Consider the following 22,194-nt stretch of genomic DNA (forward strand, 5'->3'; position numbering starts at 1 on the left):
AGTACCCTTAATATATATGCGAACAAAAGTATTTAACCAGTGCATATTACCAGTTATCACATATGGCTCACAAACATGGATATGTTTCACAAAGGAGAACATTGACAGGATATTCAAAACACAAAGAGCAAGGGAAAGACAGATGCAGGGTATAAGTCTTAAAGACAGGAATGGAAGCTCATAAGTCAGAGAAATAACAAAGGTGAACGACGTATTAAGACAGGTTGCAAACCTTAAACGGAACTTCGCCGGCCACACCCTGTGGCAAAAGATGAAAGACGGAATAAGCGAATTCTACACTAGCGACCATGGGAATAGAAAAGAAAAAGAGAAAGACCACAGATGAGATGGACGGACGACTTTAAGAGAACGGCTGGAAAGGACTACATGCAGATCTCCCAGAATAGAGACCAATGGAGTTTCACAGGGGAGAACTATGCCGAGTAATGGGCGTTTAAGGCTGATTATTTGACCACAAAACTGTAGATCTGGGATAAGATGGATAAGAAAACAGAAGAACAGCAACAAATTTTTAACACAGGAACACAAGGGAAATAAAAATTATATATTTTTTTAAACTTTATATTAAAAATAAAATATATCACAGATAAATTAATATTACTTCATACACAATGTGTAATTTCTTAGAATTTCTTGAATTTCAAGAACACTTTTTCCTCTGACCTCTGGCAACATTGTGGAGATAAAAAAAGTTCCTGCAAAGCAAGACAGTCCAAATATCCACATGCACCAATGTGTGTGAATTAATTCAGCTAATAGAGGGTAGAAAGTTGTATACCCTGTTATTACAAGAGCACTAACAGTCGAGATAATAGCTAAAGCAGTAGATCTGAGATCAGATGGGAAAAGTTCACAAATTATAGCCATGGGAATGGGACCCAATCCTATAGAATAACTAATAATAAATGCTGACACACTTAGTAAAGGACCCAAGTGAAAGGATTCGATGAACGGTGAATTAATGTATTTTAAATAAAAGAATACTCCCAAAGTAGTCGATGAGATGCCTGCTCCAATTGAAGATACTATAAGCATGGGTTTTCTTCCAGTCGTTTCTATAACAAAAGTTATTATCGTAAATGTTATTAGCTTAACCAACGCTGCTATAACGGCAATGGTGTCACCAGATAGTTTTGATCCTGAATCATTAAATATAGGACCCAATAAAGGAAAAATAATTTGGACACCAGACAAATTTTGGGAAAGTATGGGAATAAACGCTAACATCAAACCTACTCTACCTTCTTTTGTCCCAAAAAGTTGAATAAAATTCAATCTGTTCTCTTCACTTCCCTTTATACTTTTGTTTATTTCAAGATTATGATAATCATTTTCAATTTCTTTTTTTGTTTTGTTTCTTCTTAATTTTTGTAAACTTTCTATACATTCTTTTTCCATGCCTTTCGATAGTAAGTGAACTGGACTTTCAGGGGCAAAAAAGAATAGTACTAGAAAAGGAACCATAGGTGCTGATAATAACAGCGTAAAAACTTTTAAATCAAATAGTGGTCCAAGAATAAGTGCGTATACTTGGCCTATTGGTGAAAACGCTGTCATTAAACATCCGTGCTTAGCTCTATTATGATCTTCGCATATTTCTGTTAAATAAATTGGTAAAATACCTGTTACACCTGCACAAAATATTTGTATAAAGCAACTCAATATGGTCATGAGGTTTATTGTGTTACAAAAAGCTAAACCAATTGTACTAAGGAATGTTCCTAAACCCATCAGTTGCATGCTTTTTTTTCTTCCGAGTATATCAGCCAATTTGGGTAAAAAAGCTGACCCTACTAATGAAGCTAGTCCTGGTACACCTAGCAAAATAGAAGTTTCCCAAGTTGTTATTGGTCTGCCCAAAATATTTTCATCTGTGTTATTTGATTGCATTTTGACAATAGCTGGAGAAGTCCAGACCGATAATGCAGCATTCACCAACATCAGTAACGTGGCTAAAAAGTAAAAATCAGTTAATCTTTACAATCATATATTCTACTAAAGAAACTTATTTTGGGATATATTAATTACCACACATCATCCATACATGTATACAGACAGAGAGACAGATAGAAAGTCTTGAACGAAAAGAGGGAAAGAAGAAAAGGAGGAAAGGGAGGAATAGAGGATGGCCTACAAAGTCCTAAAACGGCGTTTGAAGACAGAATCGAGGAATATTTATTAAGTAAAAAATAAACAAGGACACATTTGAACAACAAGAGATCCCTGAAAATCATCGAAGAGTACTATAGAACAATATAATATATAGTAGAGATGATGCCATTCCAAAAATAGAAATTCCAGTAATAAAAGACCAAGAATCAAAGAAACTTTTGGATATATGGAAATTATAAAACTATGAGTCAAGTCCGTCATAAAGGCCTATGTAATGCCTCTCTTTAAAGGAACTTTATTAACATATATTTCCCCCTTACTCTGTATTACAGATCCAAGGTAGTAAAAACTATTACTTTTCATAATGACTACACTACGTAAGAGATCATTTTATTTGTAGAAACTATCTGAACATTTAAAATACTCTGTTTTGTCAGTCATAAACCTTTTTCCTTAAAAGCTTGCGTTCACTCTTCCAGTTTTTTTTCTAAGTCACTTTTACTATTTCCTACTAAAACTATATCATCAACACGCCTAAAGTAACATAGTACATTCTTTGCGGAATGGGACGTTTCATCGCCGCCGGTTCATCGCCGCCGTTTCGATGCCGCCGGTTCATCGCCAGTCCATTTCATCTACGGCCGTTTCATCGCCGGCCGTTTCATCGCCAGTTAGTCAGTTGATCTTGTATTATGGGAGATGACATGATACGACGTTAAATTCAGTTAAAAACTTATAACAAATAAATAGATAAAAAATATTATTATATTAATTTACTGTTCTATTTCTACTTCCCCTAAATTTGATACTAAACAGTATTAAATTTGTAGTGTTAAATTATATTTTATATTTAAAAGTTTAAAAGTCTATTAAAAGATTAAGTATGGCAACGGGAATGGTCATATCTCGCATTTCCTAGAATTCCTAATTAATACTAAAAATAAATAATAAATGTAACTGTCGAAAATTGGTCGAAAATCTGGAAATATATCAGTTAACGATTAACTGACTGGCGATGAACCGGCGGCATCGAAACGGCCGGCGATGAATCGGCCGGCGATGAACTGGCGGCATCGAAACGGCGGCGATGAACTGGCGGCGATGAACCCGGTCTAGGACGTTTCATCGCCGCCAGTTCATCGCCGCCGTTTCGATGCCGCCAGTTCATCGCCGGCCGATTCATCGCCAGTCAGTTAATCGCTAACTGATATATTTCCTAATTTTCGACCAATTTTCGACAGTTACATTTATTATTTATTTTTAGTATTAATTAGGAATTCTAGGAAATGCGAGATATGACCATTCACGTTGCCATACTTAATCTTTTAATAGACTTTTAAACTTTTATAATATAAAATATAATTTAACACTACAAATTTAATACTGTTTAGTATCAAATTTAGGGGAAGTAGAAATAGAACAGTAAATTAATATAATAATATTTTTTATCTATTTATTTGTCATAAGTTTTGAACTGAATTTAACGTCGTGTCGTGTCATCTCCCATAATACAAGATCAACTGACTAACTGGCGATGAAACGGCCGGCGATGAAACGGCCGGCGATGAAATGGACTGGCGATGAACCGGCGGCATCGAAACGGCGGCGATGAACCGGCGGCGATGAAACGTCCCATTCCGGCTTATACATGTTGTTTTTTACACGCTGTTTTTATTTTTGGTAAAAAAGGGTAGTTTTCACCCCTTAAAAATAAAGAACGCACATTGTAGTCATATCACTTTTGAAGAGGAGGGCAAGATGAGCTTACTTGCAAAATTTCATCTAAATCGAAGCAGTTCTTTAGAATTTATAGGTTTTGCAATATTTTACCGTTAAAGAACGTACTAACAGGGAATATTACCCTGTAGTTTCGCTGTTGTCTGATCCAACAACAACTGGATATCTTAATATAAGTACTTAATTTTATTGAAGGGAATGAAAAAAATTAAACTTACTTGTCAGAGAGGGGCAAAGCAAATATTCATAGGCCCAGAACCTTTCGTTGGCATGGCAAAGGCATAGCCAAAATAACTAAATAGGACAAGGTGTAATGGATGAAACGTAGCCACTCGAACAAAATTCTAAGCTTTTATACATTAACCCATTGGCTGAAAATCACACAACACGCGCCAACGCGTGAAGTGGTTACTTCAATCAGGTGCCGTTCACGCGCCAGCGAGTGAGACGGTGACTTCAGTTAGGTGCCGTTCAATAAACTGGCACCTAGCCAAGTTACATCCTCTTCGATTGGAAGGGAATGGGTTAACCTTCGAAAAACAGATTCAAAGATCTACTAGGTATTAATAATAAAAGTGATATGTAAATACAAAAATAATGTCGTTAGGTCTTCTAAGAGGATACTGTCGCCTCAAGGGATACATGTATACGATAGGACGAACAGAAAGTGTTGGTTGTAGATTTTGTGAGGCTAAAGATGATATGGCGAAACACTTTCTGTGCAACTATCCAGGGTTGAATAATTGGAGCCCTCCGGCTTTATAGAAGTGTCACGAATGACCATAACAGACTTGTTAAAAATGCTGGGATGAAAGGGCCAATTTACACAGGAGACAAGCTACAATAGACCTTTTAGATATAGTTGAAGTGTCGTTCAGCACCCATTCATATTAAACCTAACTAAATAGAAAGATGTGGGGTGAGACAGGGATGCATGTTGTCGCCAATTCTTGTAATACCTACTCGGAAAATATCTTGAAAAAAGCTGTTGAGGGTGAAATAGATGAAATAAAATTAAATGGAGTTCCCCTTAATAACATTGAATATGCGGATGACACTGTCATCTGGCATTATGTCAGAATAGCGGAGTTTGGGCAAAAATACGGTCTAACAATGAACGTCAAGAAGACGAAATATATGAGAATATTATCGAAAACGCAAAAAAGTAACGAGAATCATTTCATAAACGGAACCAATGTCGAACGAGTAGACCAATATGCATATCTTGGAATAGTTATCAACTCCACAGGTTATAGCCGGCAGGAAATCAAAATCATTAATAGAAAAGGATATATCAAATTTTAACAAAATGAGAAAAGTGCTTTGCACAAGAGATTTGAGGTAGGTGCTAAGACTTAGGTTGGCTAGATGCTACGTTTTCTCGACATTGTTTTATGGAATGAAAGCTTGGACCTTGAATGCGGCATCAATGAAAACACTAGAATTTGTCGAGCTGTGGGTGTACAAAAGAATTCTGAAAATAACATGGACAGAACACCCAAGTAGAACAATAGAAACATTTTAGTTTTATTTAAGGTTTATAAAGGTTGTATTGTGGTAAATAAGAAGATAATGGTTTTAAAGTTACCTTGTAGATATACTGCCAGAACTTTAAAATTGTTAAGCATTTGTCACAAGTTTTAAAGTATCTAATACGAGTATCAAATAAGACTAATTAATCTTAATAGATAATAATTTGTCTTATTGTAGTTTTAAAATGGTTTATTCTCAGTTCACTTTAAAACTAATCCGTTTTATTAAGAACTTCCGGACTGTTTGGTTTTATTAGATTCTAGTTTGTTACCTTTTAGTATTATTTCAGTTTAAAGGTTCTCCTTTAATGACTAAATAAACCTATTATTAAAACTACTTGATCTCAAGACTATTATGACAGTAAAACATATGCCTTAAAACTATATTTTTAGTTTTCTTTAAAGCTGCTTTCTTAAAAGAAATTAGTAGGCTATATTAAAACCAAACGCTCTTAACTGAATCAATTTGGTTATCGTAAAGACTAAGCAATGCTTCTTGTTAGAAAAAATAAAACTAAACTCTTCTCCTCTTCTTTCATGTGCAAAATGGTCGGCCTTTAGTTTTAGAGCGAAATAGTGGTGTAGTGTGTTGTAAAAAGTGGAAGTACAGTTAGTATGGAAGAAATAAATAGCAACTACTTCAAAATATAAACGAAGTGGTAATTTTAAAAGAAAAATACAACACACACAGTACTGCGACGTCTCGATTTTAGGTTAGATTCACATTAAAACCGAGTTTCATTATTGACAGCAGCATTAAAACTAAACGGATTTAATTCCAAGACAACTTTACTTTTATGTAGGATATATGCTCCTGAAAAGGTATAAAATAAAACCATTTGATCTTAACAATTCTCTGTCGATAGACTAAATAGTTTTTTTGGATTTCGGCGAAAATTATAAATAAGCGAGTTAAAGACCTAAATTCGATTTAATTTAACATTAAAATTGTAAAATAAATTATTTTTCTTTCAAATTAATATGTTTCGGATTTAAATCGTTCTATTATTTAATCGCCAAAAGTCAGAAATTTTAGGCCGCGTGAGTTATTTGAGATTTGTTCGATTTGACGATAAGGACACGAGGTCTAAACGAATAAGGAACGACAAAATAGCAGCAATACGCGATGTGTGGAATCAAGTCAACCAAAACTTTCAGAAATACTATTTACCAGGAAAAAACATAACGGTAGATGAGCAACTTGTTCCGTATCGAGGTAGGTATCCTTTCAAGCAGTATATGCCTAAAAAGCTAGATAAGTATGGCATGAAAATATGGTGTGCCTGTGACTAATTTTTCAAGTAGATCGCACCCTCGAGGTAGACCGCATACTATAGTAGCACCTTTTTTTAATCTAGACAATTTAAATTTAACTTTAATAAAAAATCAAAAAAGAATATTAGAAATATATGGGTAAATATGAATAGTACATTCAAGAACAGTGGTGGGCCCAACGGACCCGAGTTACCCGGTTACGTAAGTAAAATGCGTTGCCCGGATAAGGGTTAAAGAATCATTTAATATTGTTAATTGTCTTTAAAAGTCTCCAGTTAAGAAACCTTTTTAATTTTGCTATAAAACTGACTGCACTTAAGGTGTCTTTCAACATGGTTTTATTGTTTAAGGAAACAAAGTTTTAAGAAGGTTTTTATTTTTGGTTTTATTGACCTATTTCAGAGTGGGCCCTTTTAGGCTGAAAACAGTTTTATTGCAACCTTAAGGTTTACTTTAAAACCAAATGGTTTTAATTTTAGTTTTATTCTAAAGTTTTAAAGCATCCTTAAAATACTTAATAAACAAAGAGACAGCTGAATAAAAAAATTGAAATCTTAAATGCCATCAAAACAAGAAAATTAGAATATCTCGGTCATATTACATGTGGAAAGAAATACAACTTGCTCCAATTGCTTATACGGGAAAATATTCAAGGTAAAAGAAGCATAGGGAGACTCAGAATATCGTGGCTGCGCAACCTGAGAGAATGGTAGGGATGTACATCAAATGAACTTTTCAAAGAAGTCGTCACTAAAGTCCGAATAGCTACGATGATTGCCGACCTCCGTCGTGGAGATGGTACTTAAAGAAGAAGAAATAGAAAGGGATCAAAAACAGTCAACGGAGCAAAAAACAGAAAAAATGTAGTAATTGGCGACTGTTAAATTTATACTTCAAGGGATAATTTATCCAAAGACGTGAGAATCCTGATGTACATCATATTGATGCTCCTCGTCGTAAATATTGTGGTGGACCTCTAGAAAGAATAGTGGGAATAGCTGAAGAAAATATTAACTAATGAGATGCCAGCAACAAATAACAGAAAATGTTACATGTTTTTAATTTAGAAATATATCAACATACGAACAATATATCAATTTTAAATCAAAGTAGATAATTATTAAAGTCGCATATAAGATCGAAATAGCAATATTATGACTATCAACCAGATTATCACAGACAGCACATACAGATGAGTCCACGAGTCTTTACCCGTGCGTCATCATTTAAGGCATACGAAATAAGTCGGAAATTTACTAATAGACCAGTGCAGATAGCTCTAAAATGGACCAAAAAAATAAAAAATTAATAGCAGGATGAGACCAATTCCAAATGAAAGTACACATATTAGATAACATGTGGAACATTTTTCACCAAATCTGGATGAGGGGAACATGGGTTGGGGGAGCGTTTTTAGGGGTAAAAACGGTTAATTACGATTTGCGGCAAAACGGCACATCCTATCGAAAAAAGTTAAATTGCAAAGTTGTAGGCAATAAAAAGATCTACAACTTTTGTAAATAAACATTTTTCACATAACCTCAAAATATCCGAGAAAATCGGAAAATTCGATGCTTTTGATTTTATTTTTTTTCTCACTGAAAAAAAAAATTTTTACCAAATATGGTGGAAACTTACCTCTTTCTGTCCCAAATACGCTGTAATTTTTCTGTGTAAAAGTATTTTTTTAAACTCTTGTTTTTTATGTTTAAGGGAAAATGTAAGCATTTTTTTAATTGAAAAATCTCCCGAAATTTTTTTAGCTTTTTTAAAGAAGTTGGCATTTTTTTGTTTAGTGAAACCTCTATTTTCTGATGGTGTAAAAAATATATACGTTACTGTGGAAAATTTTGTCACAAATGGCAAAAATCGGAAATTTATTTTCAACGTCTCACCATTTTCAGATTCTCAGACGTAATATAAGTTGCATAGCGAGCAGGAACCAACGAACCTCTGTTAAAAATTTACTACACTAATGCCGTTGTATGTGATTTTTAATTTTGTGAATAAATTATAGTTAAAAAAAATAAAAAAACACGCTTTTAAAGCACTACAATTTAAAAATAAAATATTACTAGCTTTAATTTTAAAAGTTATTTTTAAATTCTTAGTGCTTTAAAAGCGTGTTTTTTATTTTTTTTAAACTATATATTTTTTTTAAAAAGTCAGCCTACTTACCTATAAACTACATTTTTTTTAAACTTTCTTCTCATGAACGAAAAAAGTTTTTTACATTTTTTAACGAAAAAGTTTATTTAATACAGAAGAAAATAATTATTATAATTTTAATGGCCAATTTTTCATCAATTAATTAAGTTTTTGCTTCTTTCTTCATCACATTCGGTAATGCTTACAGATTCTGCAGTTTCCTTTAAATCTTCTAGACCATCATGGTCTTCGTCTACATTTTCTTCATTTGGCGTTGGTTTCTCATCCATAATGTCATCATATTCATTTATATAAAAAAAAAGGTTTTTCGACATTAGAGCATTCATCAGAAGTACAATTTGAACATAAATTGGTACATTTCAAACCATGCTTTCGGCACCCACATTTTTGACTATTGCATCCAGTCTCACAGCTGCAGCAAATACTTTTTAGTAATATTTCTGGAATTAATTCTGCATTTGTGAATATGGGCACAAATAAATTTCCGATTTTTGCCTTTTGTGACAAAATTTTCCACAGTAACGTATATATTTTTTTACACCATCAGAAAATTGAGGTTTCAATAAATAAAAAAAATGCCAACTTCTCTAAAAAAGCTAAAACAATTTCGGGAGATTTTTCAATTGAAAAAATTCTTACATTTTCCCTTAAACATAAAAACAAGAGTTTTAAAAAATACTATTATACAAAAAAATTACAGCGTGTTTGGGACATAAAGAGGTAAGCTTCCACCATATTTGGTAAAAAAAATTTTTTTTTTCAGTGAGAAAAAAAATAAAAATAAAATCAAAAACATCGAATTTTCCAATTTTCTCGGATATTTTGAGGTTATGTGAAAAATGCTTATTTACAAAAGTTGTAGATCTTCTTATAGCCTACAACTTTACCTTTTAACTTTTTTTGATAAGATATGCCGTTTTGCCGCAAATCGTAATTAACCGTTTTCACCCCTAAAAGCGCTCCCCCAACCCATGTTTCCCTCATCCAGATTTGGTGAAAAATGTTCCACATGTTATCTAATATGTGTACTTTCATTTGGAATTGGTCTCATCCTGCTATTAATTTTTTATTGTTTTTTTGCTATTTGCACTGGTCTATAAAAGCAACAACAAGTGACAGAAAGTTCGCGGTGTGCAAGTACTAGGGCTTTTCATCGATTGTCATTTGTTTCGAGCTTCTGTCATATGTTGTATAGTCTGTGTATAATATTAATATACACGGATTATACGACATTTGACAGAAGCTCGAAACAAATGACTGTGAATGAAAAGCCCTCTTGAAAGGGAATTGAGAAACGATCGTGCGCGAATAGCGGAGAAATAATGCAACTTTCTTAAATAATTCATACTGTCAATTGAAATTGTCAAATTGACATACATTTCATATCTATTGTCATTGGAGAAGAAAAATTATATGTTGCTTCACAATATTGATATAATATGCAATTATTATATAAAGGTAAATTTAATTAATTGTATTTTGCTTGCAGTACTGCATTTTAATAACTAATTTTATTTACTACATACAATTGTTTACGTTTTCATAACATATCTTGAATCTTATTTTTTCTTCTTATTATTTTTTGGACTATGGCCTTGACAATTATCCAGTAACCAGGATTAATATAATTGGCCAATATAATTAAAAGTGCGAATAAAGTTGCAGAGCGTAGAAATAGGTGTCGCTTTGCCGAACTTGCACGGTCCGAATACCGAATAAAATTTGACGTTATCAAATAAATAGAATGTCAAATTTAAGTACTGCTTTAAAATTTTGGTGCATAATTACAGCTACATTTGAAGTAGCCTAGTGAATTATTTTATTATCATTGATTAATAAATAAATAAATAAACAATTTATAAAAAAATTCAATAACATATTTTTTTTGTTATTTTATTCACTGTGGCGGAATATTAAACACAAGCATTCCTTAACTGTGTCAATGAGGTTATTGTCCTTTTCATGAGCATTTTTCAGTGCGTAACAAATGATAGGAAAAAGGGTAAGTCCGTGATAATACACATTTATGACATTTATTCTAACATGACATTTTAGTTAAATCTGACAGTTGTCACATTTTATTTTCAATTTGGAATAAAAACAAATCAAATGTGTTTCTTACATTTATAAAATGGTATTTTCTTTGATTTGTATAGTCTTATAAATTATACAGATTATATTTGTAATATTATTATCTAATTAAAAAAAAATATTTTTTTTATTATGGCGCCATCTATCGACAACTAGAATAACTAGAATAAATGTTGTAAATGTCTGTAATCCCGGACGTGCCTTTTTTTCTGTCACATACAATTTAATGCGTTAGAAAGAAATCGAAAAACTGTGACGCACTGAAAGATGAGCATGAGAAAAAGAATAGCTTTGTACGCTTGCAAAATTAATCGTAAACTCCAATATAAAATTAGTTGTGAAGACAACTGTTTGTATACTATAAAAAACTTCAAAATGCAAAAATTCGACAAAATAACAGCAAAATATTCAACAAACTGACAGCCACAAAAGTAAACAAACCAAAACGTCAGAAATTGTACTTAAAATATGTGAAAACATCTCCAATCGTCATTTTTTGTACCTATCTCTTTTCAATGTACTGAGTCTAGATCGTTCATAAAAATAACATGTGTTTTTTACTTAATAACAGGCGGTGGCTGACTTGCCATTAGTTTCATGGGTGAAAGAGAATGATGCTAGATAAAAAGTATGTATTTTATCTCGCCAGGTAATAATGACGCACGGATAAAGACTCGTTCACTGAAGTGTAAATAAGGTTTGAAAGTTTTATAACAAAAATTAAGTAAATTGAACTACATACTTACCAGTTACAACTGCAAAATACAGAAATAGGGTATCCGGCTTTTTTCTACCAACATTTTGATCATCTTCGTACTTCATATTTTTTAGGTGTAGATGTTTCTGTGTCAATAATGTCTTTGTCTGTTATGGTTTTATGTTTCATACTTAATAAAATAAAACATTTACATTACAATAAAATTTATCTCATACGTCTACAATTTACTTGAAGATTTTATCATTAGATATCAATGATTAACCAATCAGCATAATGATATACAAATAATATGAATGGTATTGTTGTTAATTTATTTAAATTGTATAAAAATGCAATACTTATACAATATGCATCAAATACTTAAACGCCGTTGATGGATACCCGATACCTAGGAAACCTAGGAAACGCCGATACCTAGGAGCAATGAATGGACCTTGCCAATGAATTTTACTTTTAATTTTATTCTATGAATCCTATGCACTAGTTCCAAATTCATGATTTAGCCATGATAAGGACAAGTCCTTATCCCTTGTCATACTGCTCACTCATAGGCGGTTCAAACACCAGCGTATGCCAGTGTTTAGCCTCAGATGCTTATTAGAATTTTAAACTGCTGCGTTAGCTTTTTTGTTTTTCCGTTCACCGTGGTTTGAACTTACATATCTCACAACGAAGTGCGGGAGACCTCATGTTCTGCTTGGCTATCTGATCGACAAAGGAGAAATATACAGGTTAACACTAGAAAATCTGGCTTAACATACCTACCTAGAAAGCCCGAAGGGAATATTTTGGCCCCACGTTCTTTAATCACTTAAAAGTCAGTTTAAAGAAATTAAATCTACTAAACTAAATCTCTAGTTTTTACTTTCATTGCTTAACACATTCGTTGCCTATCAAAAACATTCGGAATACCATAGAGTTTGCAGTTTTTGATATTTGCCACACATTGCCTTGTTACAGCCGTGGCAATGATTGGAAGTATGATTTCCTTTACAAAATATTTTCAACTGATATTTTTTTCGTTTTTGGATTGTAACAGTGATAGTTGTTGGTGGACCTGGTGTTGCTAGGCGTAGTTCCAGATTTCGGGAGGCAAGGTATGGGCCCATAATTCTTCACGCAGCCGAATAATAAACTTAAGAGAATTGAGTCTACTTCCAGTTATTTCTTTATGAATAATCCATGCATTTATTGCTTCCAAGTCAAGAGTATTATAAAACACGTACATAGGCCATCGTCTTGAAGTTACTTTTGTAGTATAAAGACGCATCATTTGGTCCTCTGCACCAACAATTGCATCTTTGTGTTCACCAACAATTGTATCTTTATTACGTAGATGATCAGTACCAGTATAAGGGTAACCATTTACAATGAACATACATTAATATAGTTTTACCCACCCGACAAGAATTTGAAAGAAAGTCTCGTCGAATTTCCCAGAAAACGATAACAACTTACACAGGGTCAATTTGGTCCCTTTAGACTTCTATGGTAGATTTGTTAGAAAAACCATTTAATAAGGGACACCGCACACATCTTATGGAAAATATAATGTCACTCAAATTCAATAAAATTTACATCAATAGATGCGTCCTAACCAAGACTGGCCTGGGGATCACTCGGAAAACTGTCTTATATTCCAAAGAACAGAAAATACCCGCAATACCTAAAAACAAGAGTATTCAATCAATGTATACTCCCTGTTCTAATACATGGCTCTCAGACATGGACGTTTACAAAAGAAAATATGGAAAAAATAGCAAAGACAGAAATATCCATGGAAAGACAAATGCTGAACATTAACCTATCAGACAGGAAAATAAACGAATGGATCCGTAACAAAACAAAAGTTAAATATGTCTCTACCCAAGTATATAAATCAATCGGTTTTAAAACGTCTTACGACGTTGTCCGATGCCTAATTTCCATGACACTCTATCATCCCATTGGCCCTCTCTAAGATCTCTTGCGCTCATCGCCTTCGTTACTCCCTCTCTCCAAGATTTCTTGGGTCTTCCTCTCTTTCTGCGGTTTGGTGGTACCCATTGCATAATTATTTTAGGGAGTCTTGAGTTATCCATCCTCTGGACGTGTCCGTACCATATCAGCTGTTTTCTTTCTATGTCTGTTGTTAGAGAGCCGTCAACCCCCATTCGCTGTCTTATCTCATCATTACGTATTCTCTCTCTGCGTGACACTCCTACTGATCTTCTAAAAGCGTCCATTTCTACTGCCTCCAGTTTTCTTCTGTTGTTTTCGGTTATCCGCCAAGTTTCTGCTCCGTACAATAGACTGCTTTTAATAAGAGATTCGTAGATATTGTGTTTTCTTCTTTTTCCTATTTCATGATTCCACAGTACGCTGTTTAGACAACCTATTGTTTTTCTGGATTGTGTTATTCTTCTCTTTATTTCTTCATCATCTTTCCCCGTTGTGTCAAAAAACGATTCCTAGATATGTGTAATGGTCGCAGGGCATGATGATTTCATTATTTTCTAATGTGATGTTCGATAGTTCGGTACCTATTGGCAGGTGTTTTGTTTTTTCTGTATTAATTTCTAGTCCCCACTTTCTATATTCTTCTTGTAATTTCCTTGCCATGTACTCTAAATCATCTTTATCGTTTGCTATAACAACCTGGTCATCAGCAAACTGCAATGTATATAAGCAAATCTCTCCAAGGTCTACGCCCATGCCTCTGCATTTTCGTTTCCACTCTTTCAATGCTTTTGCAACATATATTTTAAATAAGGTCGGTGATACACAACACCCCTGACGTAGACCTTTATTAACCAGGAAGCTTTGCGATAATCTGTTTCCAGTTTTTATTTGTGATGTTGACCCTTCATACAAATTTCTTAAGGCTTTTATTAAGGTGACACTAATATTCGTCTGTCGTAACACGTTCCAGAGTTTGTTTACAGGAGCTGTATCGTACGCCTTCTGCAAGTCAATAAACATGAGGTGGGTTTCTTGATTTGTGCTTAATTTTTTTTCTATTAGTGGTTTGTGGCAGAAGATATTATCAGTACAGCTTCTTCCTGTTCGAAAACCGGATTGTTCTTCTTCCTCTTGGTCTTTGTACTCCTTCTCAATGCGGTCTCTAATTATTCGTCCATACAAACGGCTGAATGTACTAGTCACTGATATCCCTCTATAGTTTTCACATTTAAGCTTATCTCCTTTCTTATGGATCGACGAAATATAAGCAATTTTCCACTCGTCGGGTACGGGAGAACCATTTATAAATTGATTTATGCACCAAGTGACGGTTTCAAACAATTTTTGTGATCCACATTTTATTAGTTCAGCTGGGATATCCCCTGGTCCTGGAGACCTACTCTACCCAAGTATCAAAGCTTAAATGGAAGTTCGCCGGACACACCCTACGGCAGAAGGATGAAAGATGGACTAAGATGATTATACATTGGAAACCGTGGAACCACAAACGAAAAAGGGGAAGGCCACAGATGCGATGGTCGGATGACCTGAAGAAACACACTGGGTCAAATTGGATGCAAATTGCCCAAGATAGAGAGGCATGGAAGAAGGAAGAGGAGGCCTATATCCAAGGATAGATGTTTAGGGCTGATTAGATAGATAGATAATTGCGTCCTGATATTTCAATAATTTGATACCAGTGCGCCAACTCTGTATTTTGATTAACAAGAGCGTAAATTTATAAAAATAAATCTAACATCAAATAGGAATGTACGTGTGTCAAAGAGGGAAAAAAGATCTTCTGATTCGCTTACTCCATAAAACTATCTCGAGGGATTAAGGCAGAGGCTTACTCTTATCTTTCCCTATTATTATTGATAATAAAGTAGGTATAATTTGGTTGGTTGTACCGCCTCTCATCGGTTTAAGCTAGTGGTGAATAGACTGTATTCAATAACCTCTAGACTAATATTATTTATGAATGCCAGTTTCATGGAATTCAAAATGCGATTTTGATAAACTTTAATTACAATTAACGCACTAATTAAGCAAAATTCAGAGTTGGCGCAATGGTATCAAATTATTAAAATTTCAGAACGCATCTATTCATGTAAATTTTTAAATCTTTTTGGGTCGATAATTTTAAAAGTGGCAAATATTTCTGATTGTTGAAATCGTTGTAAGTTGATTAACCACAATATCACATACTTCTTTGGCATCGGCGGTGAGGTTTACTTCAGCTTTATGTCGTTTTGTTAACGGTTCAACTTGATCCATTCCTATATTCTGCCGTATTTTGGATACAGTTGTTTCAAAGTTGTGGAATGCATTAGCTATTGTAATTGTATTGGCATTTCGCATCTGAATTGTTTGATATAAAATATCAACATGTTTCATGAGCTCATAGAAGAAATAAAAAAAAATCAGAAATTGTGGATTGAGAAGCAAATTTTTTCAACCATAGGCTTCTCTCGTTGTAATAGAATCCCAATCATTTTCATCCTCGATCTTTTCAAAACATTCCAATAATGCAGATTTATTTTCATAAACAGTGTTCACGACACGCGACTGAAAGTTCCATCTCGTTGTAGATCTAGTAGGAATGCGATTATTAGAGACTGACCGCAACAGATCACTGCGTTTAGGCGAAGTAGAAAAATAAAGTAGTGAACCCGGCAATATTAGCGAAAAATAACTTTACTGATTTTATGTTCTTGCTACAAGCACTTTTTATTACTAAATTTAGTTGATGAGCGTAACAGTGTACATACTTTGCATATGGAAAATAATTTTTCCACCTACCTCTACCGAAAGTATACTTTTCCGGACCTGATTGTAGGGAGCAAAGTTGTACTTTTCCTCCCTAGGGAGGAAAATATTTTTCCTCTCAAGGGAGGAAAAGTAAAAGTGACGTCATGGTATTTCATTCATGAAATAAAACTTATTGACGCCCTGTATAATATCTATTTTCTATTACGTAAGTATCTATAGATTTTAACGTTTATTTAAAAACACTCTGTATTTTGCAGAATGGTAAAAAACAGTAAATTGTTATTCTGATTTAACAATGTTTACATTAATAATTTGACTTATATTTGACAGTTGACAGTTATAATGTACCTACGTTGGTTTTAGTTCTAATAAATTTTGTTGGTTAGTTACATAAATATATTAAGTAAAAATAAAAAAATGACTTATTATTTGAGGAAGTTGGAAAAACCATATGTATAACATGGGAGTAAAGTGCCTGTTCCTCCCTTGAATGATTACTGCCCTCCGCTACGCGTCGGGCAGTAAACTTCATTCTCGGGAGGAAAAGTAGCACTTTCCTCCCTTGTTATACAAATAGCTATTGCATCAGGATCTGAACACCCCCCCTATTGCCACTCATTACTGCGGCGCCATCGTATGCTTGAGCCATGAGTTTCTTTCCAATATTGAAAGGTTCTAGGCATTTTTTTAGAACCTCACTGAGGCCGTAAGCTGTTCGATCTTGCACACCTTCAAAGGATAAAAACCGTTCAACAGGTTTATCACCCTTAATATATCGCAAAATGATAACAAACTGGCTTTTGCAGGATATGTCAGTTGTTTCATCAGCTTCTAAAGCTACAAAACTGGCAGAATTAATATATTTTATTAATTCTTCATAATAAGCTTTATACATGCAATCTAACAGTTCATTTTGTATAATGTGTGAGGTATATTTAAAAACTGATGTACTACTTAAATGTTCTTCCAATACACTATCGAGATTACTAAGCAAGGATAATAAATCTAAAAAATTTCCACGATTTGCTGATTCCTGTGCTTCATTGTGTCCTCTCAATGCTAGTTCATGACCGCCGCAATACTTTAAACAATCGATAACTCTATTTAGTATGTGCCTATTCTTTGTGACCTGTTCATTGTGTTTCTGAACTGAAATTTTATGAGCAGAGTCTATCGCTGAAGCAATGTTGACAGTACCAAATAGTTTGAATTTACACGCATTTTCTAAATGAAGTTCACTTTCTTCATGTTTTTTAATTCTCTCACTTAAATGTTTGAGATCTTTGCAACCTACAGTTGTCCACAATCCTTCACCGCGAAACAATAAACAATAAAAACAGAATAAACTTTGTTTTTCTTGACCCATTGTCAACCACGATTTTTTACCAAACCACGTATTACAGAATGTTCTCTTTCAAACCATCTAGTTGTGTAAATGTAAAGTCATTTGGTTGATACGCACCTAATCGTTTAATTTCATTTTTTTCCTCTATCCTTAACGCATGAAAAGGACTTTGTAATAAATAGTCTACTTTATTCATTTTAAATTAACGTATCACAGTATCACACCCACACCGAAACAGCGTATTAAGTAATACACAGATCACAGATGGGCCACAGAAAACGGGCCTCTGAGAACAGCCACACGGCCGGGCTAGGATTCTTGACGACAGCGGAAAAACATGCAATACAATACAGCCGTAGCTACGTGACTGCATCGACTAGTCACTAGTCAAAGAAATATCATTGAACCAAGGGCCAGGAGAATCCTGGCCCATCGGACGATTCCATGCGGTCAGTGAAGTGCATGGTGACAATAATTTAATAGTACGGTGCGTGATTGTGCAATATATTATTTTTATATCACTAGGACAGAACGATAGACATGAGCAAATAAATTATTTAAGGCATATTTATATAAAATAATATATTAAAGAATCGTAACTAACAATCTACAAATATTACATATTTTCTGGTGGGACCCGGCCCCTCTGGCCCCTAAGGACGATCCGCCACTGATTTTCCATAACATGTGTGCGGTGTCCTTTAGTAAACAATATTTTTTGTGTTAAATAAGGCTTTGTATCGAAATATTAAAAGTCATAAAATATGAAATTATTATTGCCTCAAATAAAAAAACTACAATAACTTTAAATCGCAACAGGGGCCAAATTGGTCCCTCCGACTTTCTAGGATAAATAAATATGAAAATATCATCACCAGCAGCGATACATTGCTAAGAGTAGTAGAAAATTTCTACATAAAATTAAAGAGAAGTCAACAAAACCATGTTGAGCTGCTAACAGGAAAGCAAGAAAACACGAAAAAAGATTAGTCTACATAGGTTCGGAATTGATACCTGATATAAAAACAGACAAAATAAGGAACGCACTGAATAAAATGAACAGAAATAAAACTCCAAAAGAAGATAATTTCGTGAAACACATAAGATGACACAATGCACTTATCCAGACTTATTTTAGTACAGAAAAAGGGCGATATAAGAGACTTCAAGAAATATCAACCCATTCTTCTTTTTCTTCTTGTTCCTATCCGTTTCGGATGTTGAAGACCATATTGGTAAACATAACCTTGCTCGCTGCAGCTCGAAATAGTTCCGTTGAGATTTTCTTAAACCACGTTCTCAAATTCCACAGCCATGATATTCTCCTTCGACCGGGTCCGCGCTTACCTTTGACTTTACTTTCCAATATAGACTGCAGCAGGGAATAACTGTGCTGATTTCTCATAAGGTGTCCCAGATATTGCAATTTTATGCGTTTGATGGTAAACACAATCTCTGGTTCCTTCTTCATTCTTCCTAGAATTTCTTTGTTCGTGATCCTTGCTGTCCATGATATGCACAGCATACTTCTATAAAGCTACATCTCAAATGCTTCAAGTTTTTTAATAGTGGAGTCTGTAAGCGTCCACGCCTCCGCTCGATACAATAATCATGCCTTTTCTGTAACTCATTTCGATCATAGAAGTCAGAAAAATCAATTAGAAGTGCCCAAGTCGAATAGAAATAGTCAAAATCGGTATTCCATAACTCCCTCGGAATCTCTACAATCGGAATAGTAAATAGAAATGACTTCGACACCATTTACCCTGTCGAAATTAGATTTTGATAATGGGAATTGTGTTTGACGCAAGGGCATTGTATTTTGTTTTGACGTTTATATTTTATATCTACTAAAAATAATTTATTACTACCTATTTATCATTATTTATAGTATTTTTACCTTTTGTATCTGCTTAATGTGTAGTCTGTGGTGGTATTTACTTAGGGAATTGTATATTTAATTTAGACATGTACGAGTATGCATCAAACCTAACCTTAAAATTGATTTGTCATCCGAAATTCAGATTCTGAATGCTGAATATTTTCCAGTCACAGTGTTGCCAAGCACTTTTTTGTTAATTTCTTGTACAGTTTCAATCAATGGCATAATGTACAAGAATAGATTGTACAAGAACGTTTAAAATATAAAGATAGACCTATAGCGTTGATTGATAGATATATTAAACCAGTTTACTTGTATTTGTATTAATTAACGCTTATAGGAAAGAACCTAATTATAGAAAAGACGCCGTTTTTGGAAAAAGTTTTTTATCAGTTATTTTAGCTGGAATCAAATCTTACGATTGTATAGATTAGTAATATCTTACATTATACAACTTATCTTCATTTATCTTTTTTATTTATCAGTTTATCTTCTTTGTTAGAACAATTTTAATTAACTTTCATTTAAAACCATTTATTATCTTTTGAGGTTTTTTGTCCAATATTTACACTAACATTTTATTGTTTACTTTTCAAAACTTTTTCTTTTTGTTATTTCAAAACTATTTCTGAAAAAGCAACTGTATGTAATGTGATAATATGAAAAATTGAAGAGATGGCAACGGTGTCGTATTTAAAATTTAGAACCAGCAACAAACGGGTCACAGAACACTAATTTCGCTTGACAATGCGGGGTTGCCACCCCCGCTTGACCGCGTGAAATAGAAATTGCCTATTTCGATTTAACTTGCTTACGATGTGAGTTACGGAATACCAATCCAAACAAGAAAATGATGCGATAGATATCAAACATTCCGATTTCGGGTAATTACGATTCGACTTGGTCATTTTCTATTCGATTTGTTAAACGTTACAGAATGGGGCTGAATATAGAGAAAAATAACATGATCAACCCATAACTGCCAGTTTCACAATCTGGGGTTAACCCTAGCGGTCAACTAACCTTTGCCCACAGTCTAACTGACAGATGCTGTTTCACAACTACAGATTCAATTATGCTTAGTTGACCGTAAGTTTTGTTTTATTTTTCTTATGTTGGTAGGAAATTATGGACAATGATTACCAGAAATAACATTTTTATGGAGAATTATCAGATCAGCTGATCAGTCAGATGAGTTTTGATTAATTTTTATTAGGATAAATTCAATAAATTTTTATATTTCTTTAGGACTATTTGTTGTATATATTTTTTAGGGATTTTATATTGAGTTGTGGAGTTTATTTTGCAAATTAAGGAAAAATAAATGTGTGTATATGTGTGGTTAGGATATTCACTGCGAGACTTGTGGTTTCATTTGCATAATCATATTTTTGATGTTGATTTTTGCTACCTTGTCTGAAAAATTCATATATTTTAACTATCTCCTATGGGATTAATAAAATTTGATATAGGATGGTTTAACCTTAGATTTTGGACCATATAAATTAGTACGCAGAACTTTTTTTGATGTATTTTTATATTATTATTATTATCTAATATCTGAGTATTACATGTACATTATACATTTTTAAGTTTTGCTTAAGAATATTATTTGTTTTAAGTTTTTTCGCCAATATCGTTAAAATTAAACTGTTAATATAAAAACATAATATACTGTCTCTTGCCTGTCGCAAGATGATTCAGATGTGCATGATATGCACATGATTAATACATGTGTATTAATAATTACCCAAGGAAACAAATCATTTAAATATCGAAAAATTATTGGCAGCTGAAATGCTAAACGCATTGAAGTACGTCATATTATAAATTAATATATCTGTAATTAATAATTTACGTGTATCAGTCTACATTCTGCCCTGTCAATCAAACGAAATTAAGTTAGGATAACCTCTGGTTAAGAGCTTAACAATCACTCCAAGCTCTGGTTAAAAATTCTGTCGGTTAACCATAACTTCGCCGTTGACCTGATATTGTGAAACATATTTCGGGTTAACCTCTGGTTATCTCTTAACCACAAGTTAACTTGACTTTGTGAAACCGGCCGTAAGCATGTCAAATCATCAGACAAAAAAACTGGAAACAAAATTAGATTTTGACTAACCTAGGGAACAGGCAGGTTTTAGAAAAACCTTTCGCACTAATCACCACCTCCACTGTATAAAAGGAATTTTAGAAATATCCACCCAATACAACCGACCATTGGTCCTGGCTGTATTAGACTTGCACAAAGCATTCGATGTAATGTAGTCCATTCTTTCACGGTTTTTGCTCTAAATTTTACAGAACCGCTTGGATTGACATGAAATTTGGCATACGTATAGCTTACATGTCAAAGAAAAAAAGTGATATTGTGCCGATGTGTGCTTTTTCCTTGGGGGTGACTTTCAACCCCTCTTAGGGGTGAAAAAATATATGTCAAAAATAAGTCGGGAAATGGATAAACTGACTAATTTTAAGTAACTTTTGTTCTACAGAGGTTTTTAGCCAAGTGAACACTTTTAGAGTTATTTGCGAGTGAATATGTTCATTTTTCAATAAAATAACCACATTTTTAGACGGTTTTTTGTAAATAACT

At 33.6% G+C, this 22,194-nt stretch overlaps 1 protein-coding gene across 3 annotated transcripts in view; it reads right to left on the bottom strand.

Annotated features, from left to right (window-relative positions):
* The window catches only part of LOC126882816 (facilitated trehalose transporter Tret1-like), a 40,706-nt gene that overhangs the window by 647 nt on the left and 17,865 nt on the right, over nt 1–22,194 (bottom strand). The window contains exons 1-2 of one of the 3 annotated variants that reach the window (XM_050647905.1): nt 11,684–11,849; nt 1,263–1,973 (exon numbers count right to left, since the gene is read on the bottom strand). In XM_050647905.1, coding sequence (XP_050503862.1) covers nt 1,263–1,973; nt 11,684–11,759 — 787 coding nt within the window. In that variant the 5' untranslated portion in view covers nt 11,760–11,849. Of the gene's footprint in view, nt 1–20; nt 1,974–11,683; nt 11,850–22,194 lie in introns of those variants that run through there. The other 2 variants (XM_050647901.1, XM_050647902.1) reach the window with 2 other exon arrangements.

The sequence above is a fragment of the Diabrotica virgifera genome, chromosome 3, assembly GCF_917563875.1.
Source record: "Diabrotica virgifera virgifera chromosome 3, PGI_DIABVI_V3a".
Taxonomy (NCBI): Eukaryota; Metazoa; Arthropoda; class Insecta; order Coleoptera; family Chrysomelidae; genus Diabrotica; species Diabrotica virgifera.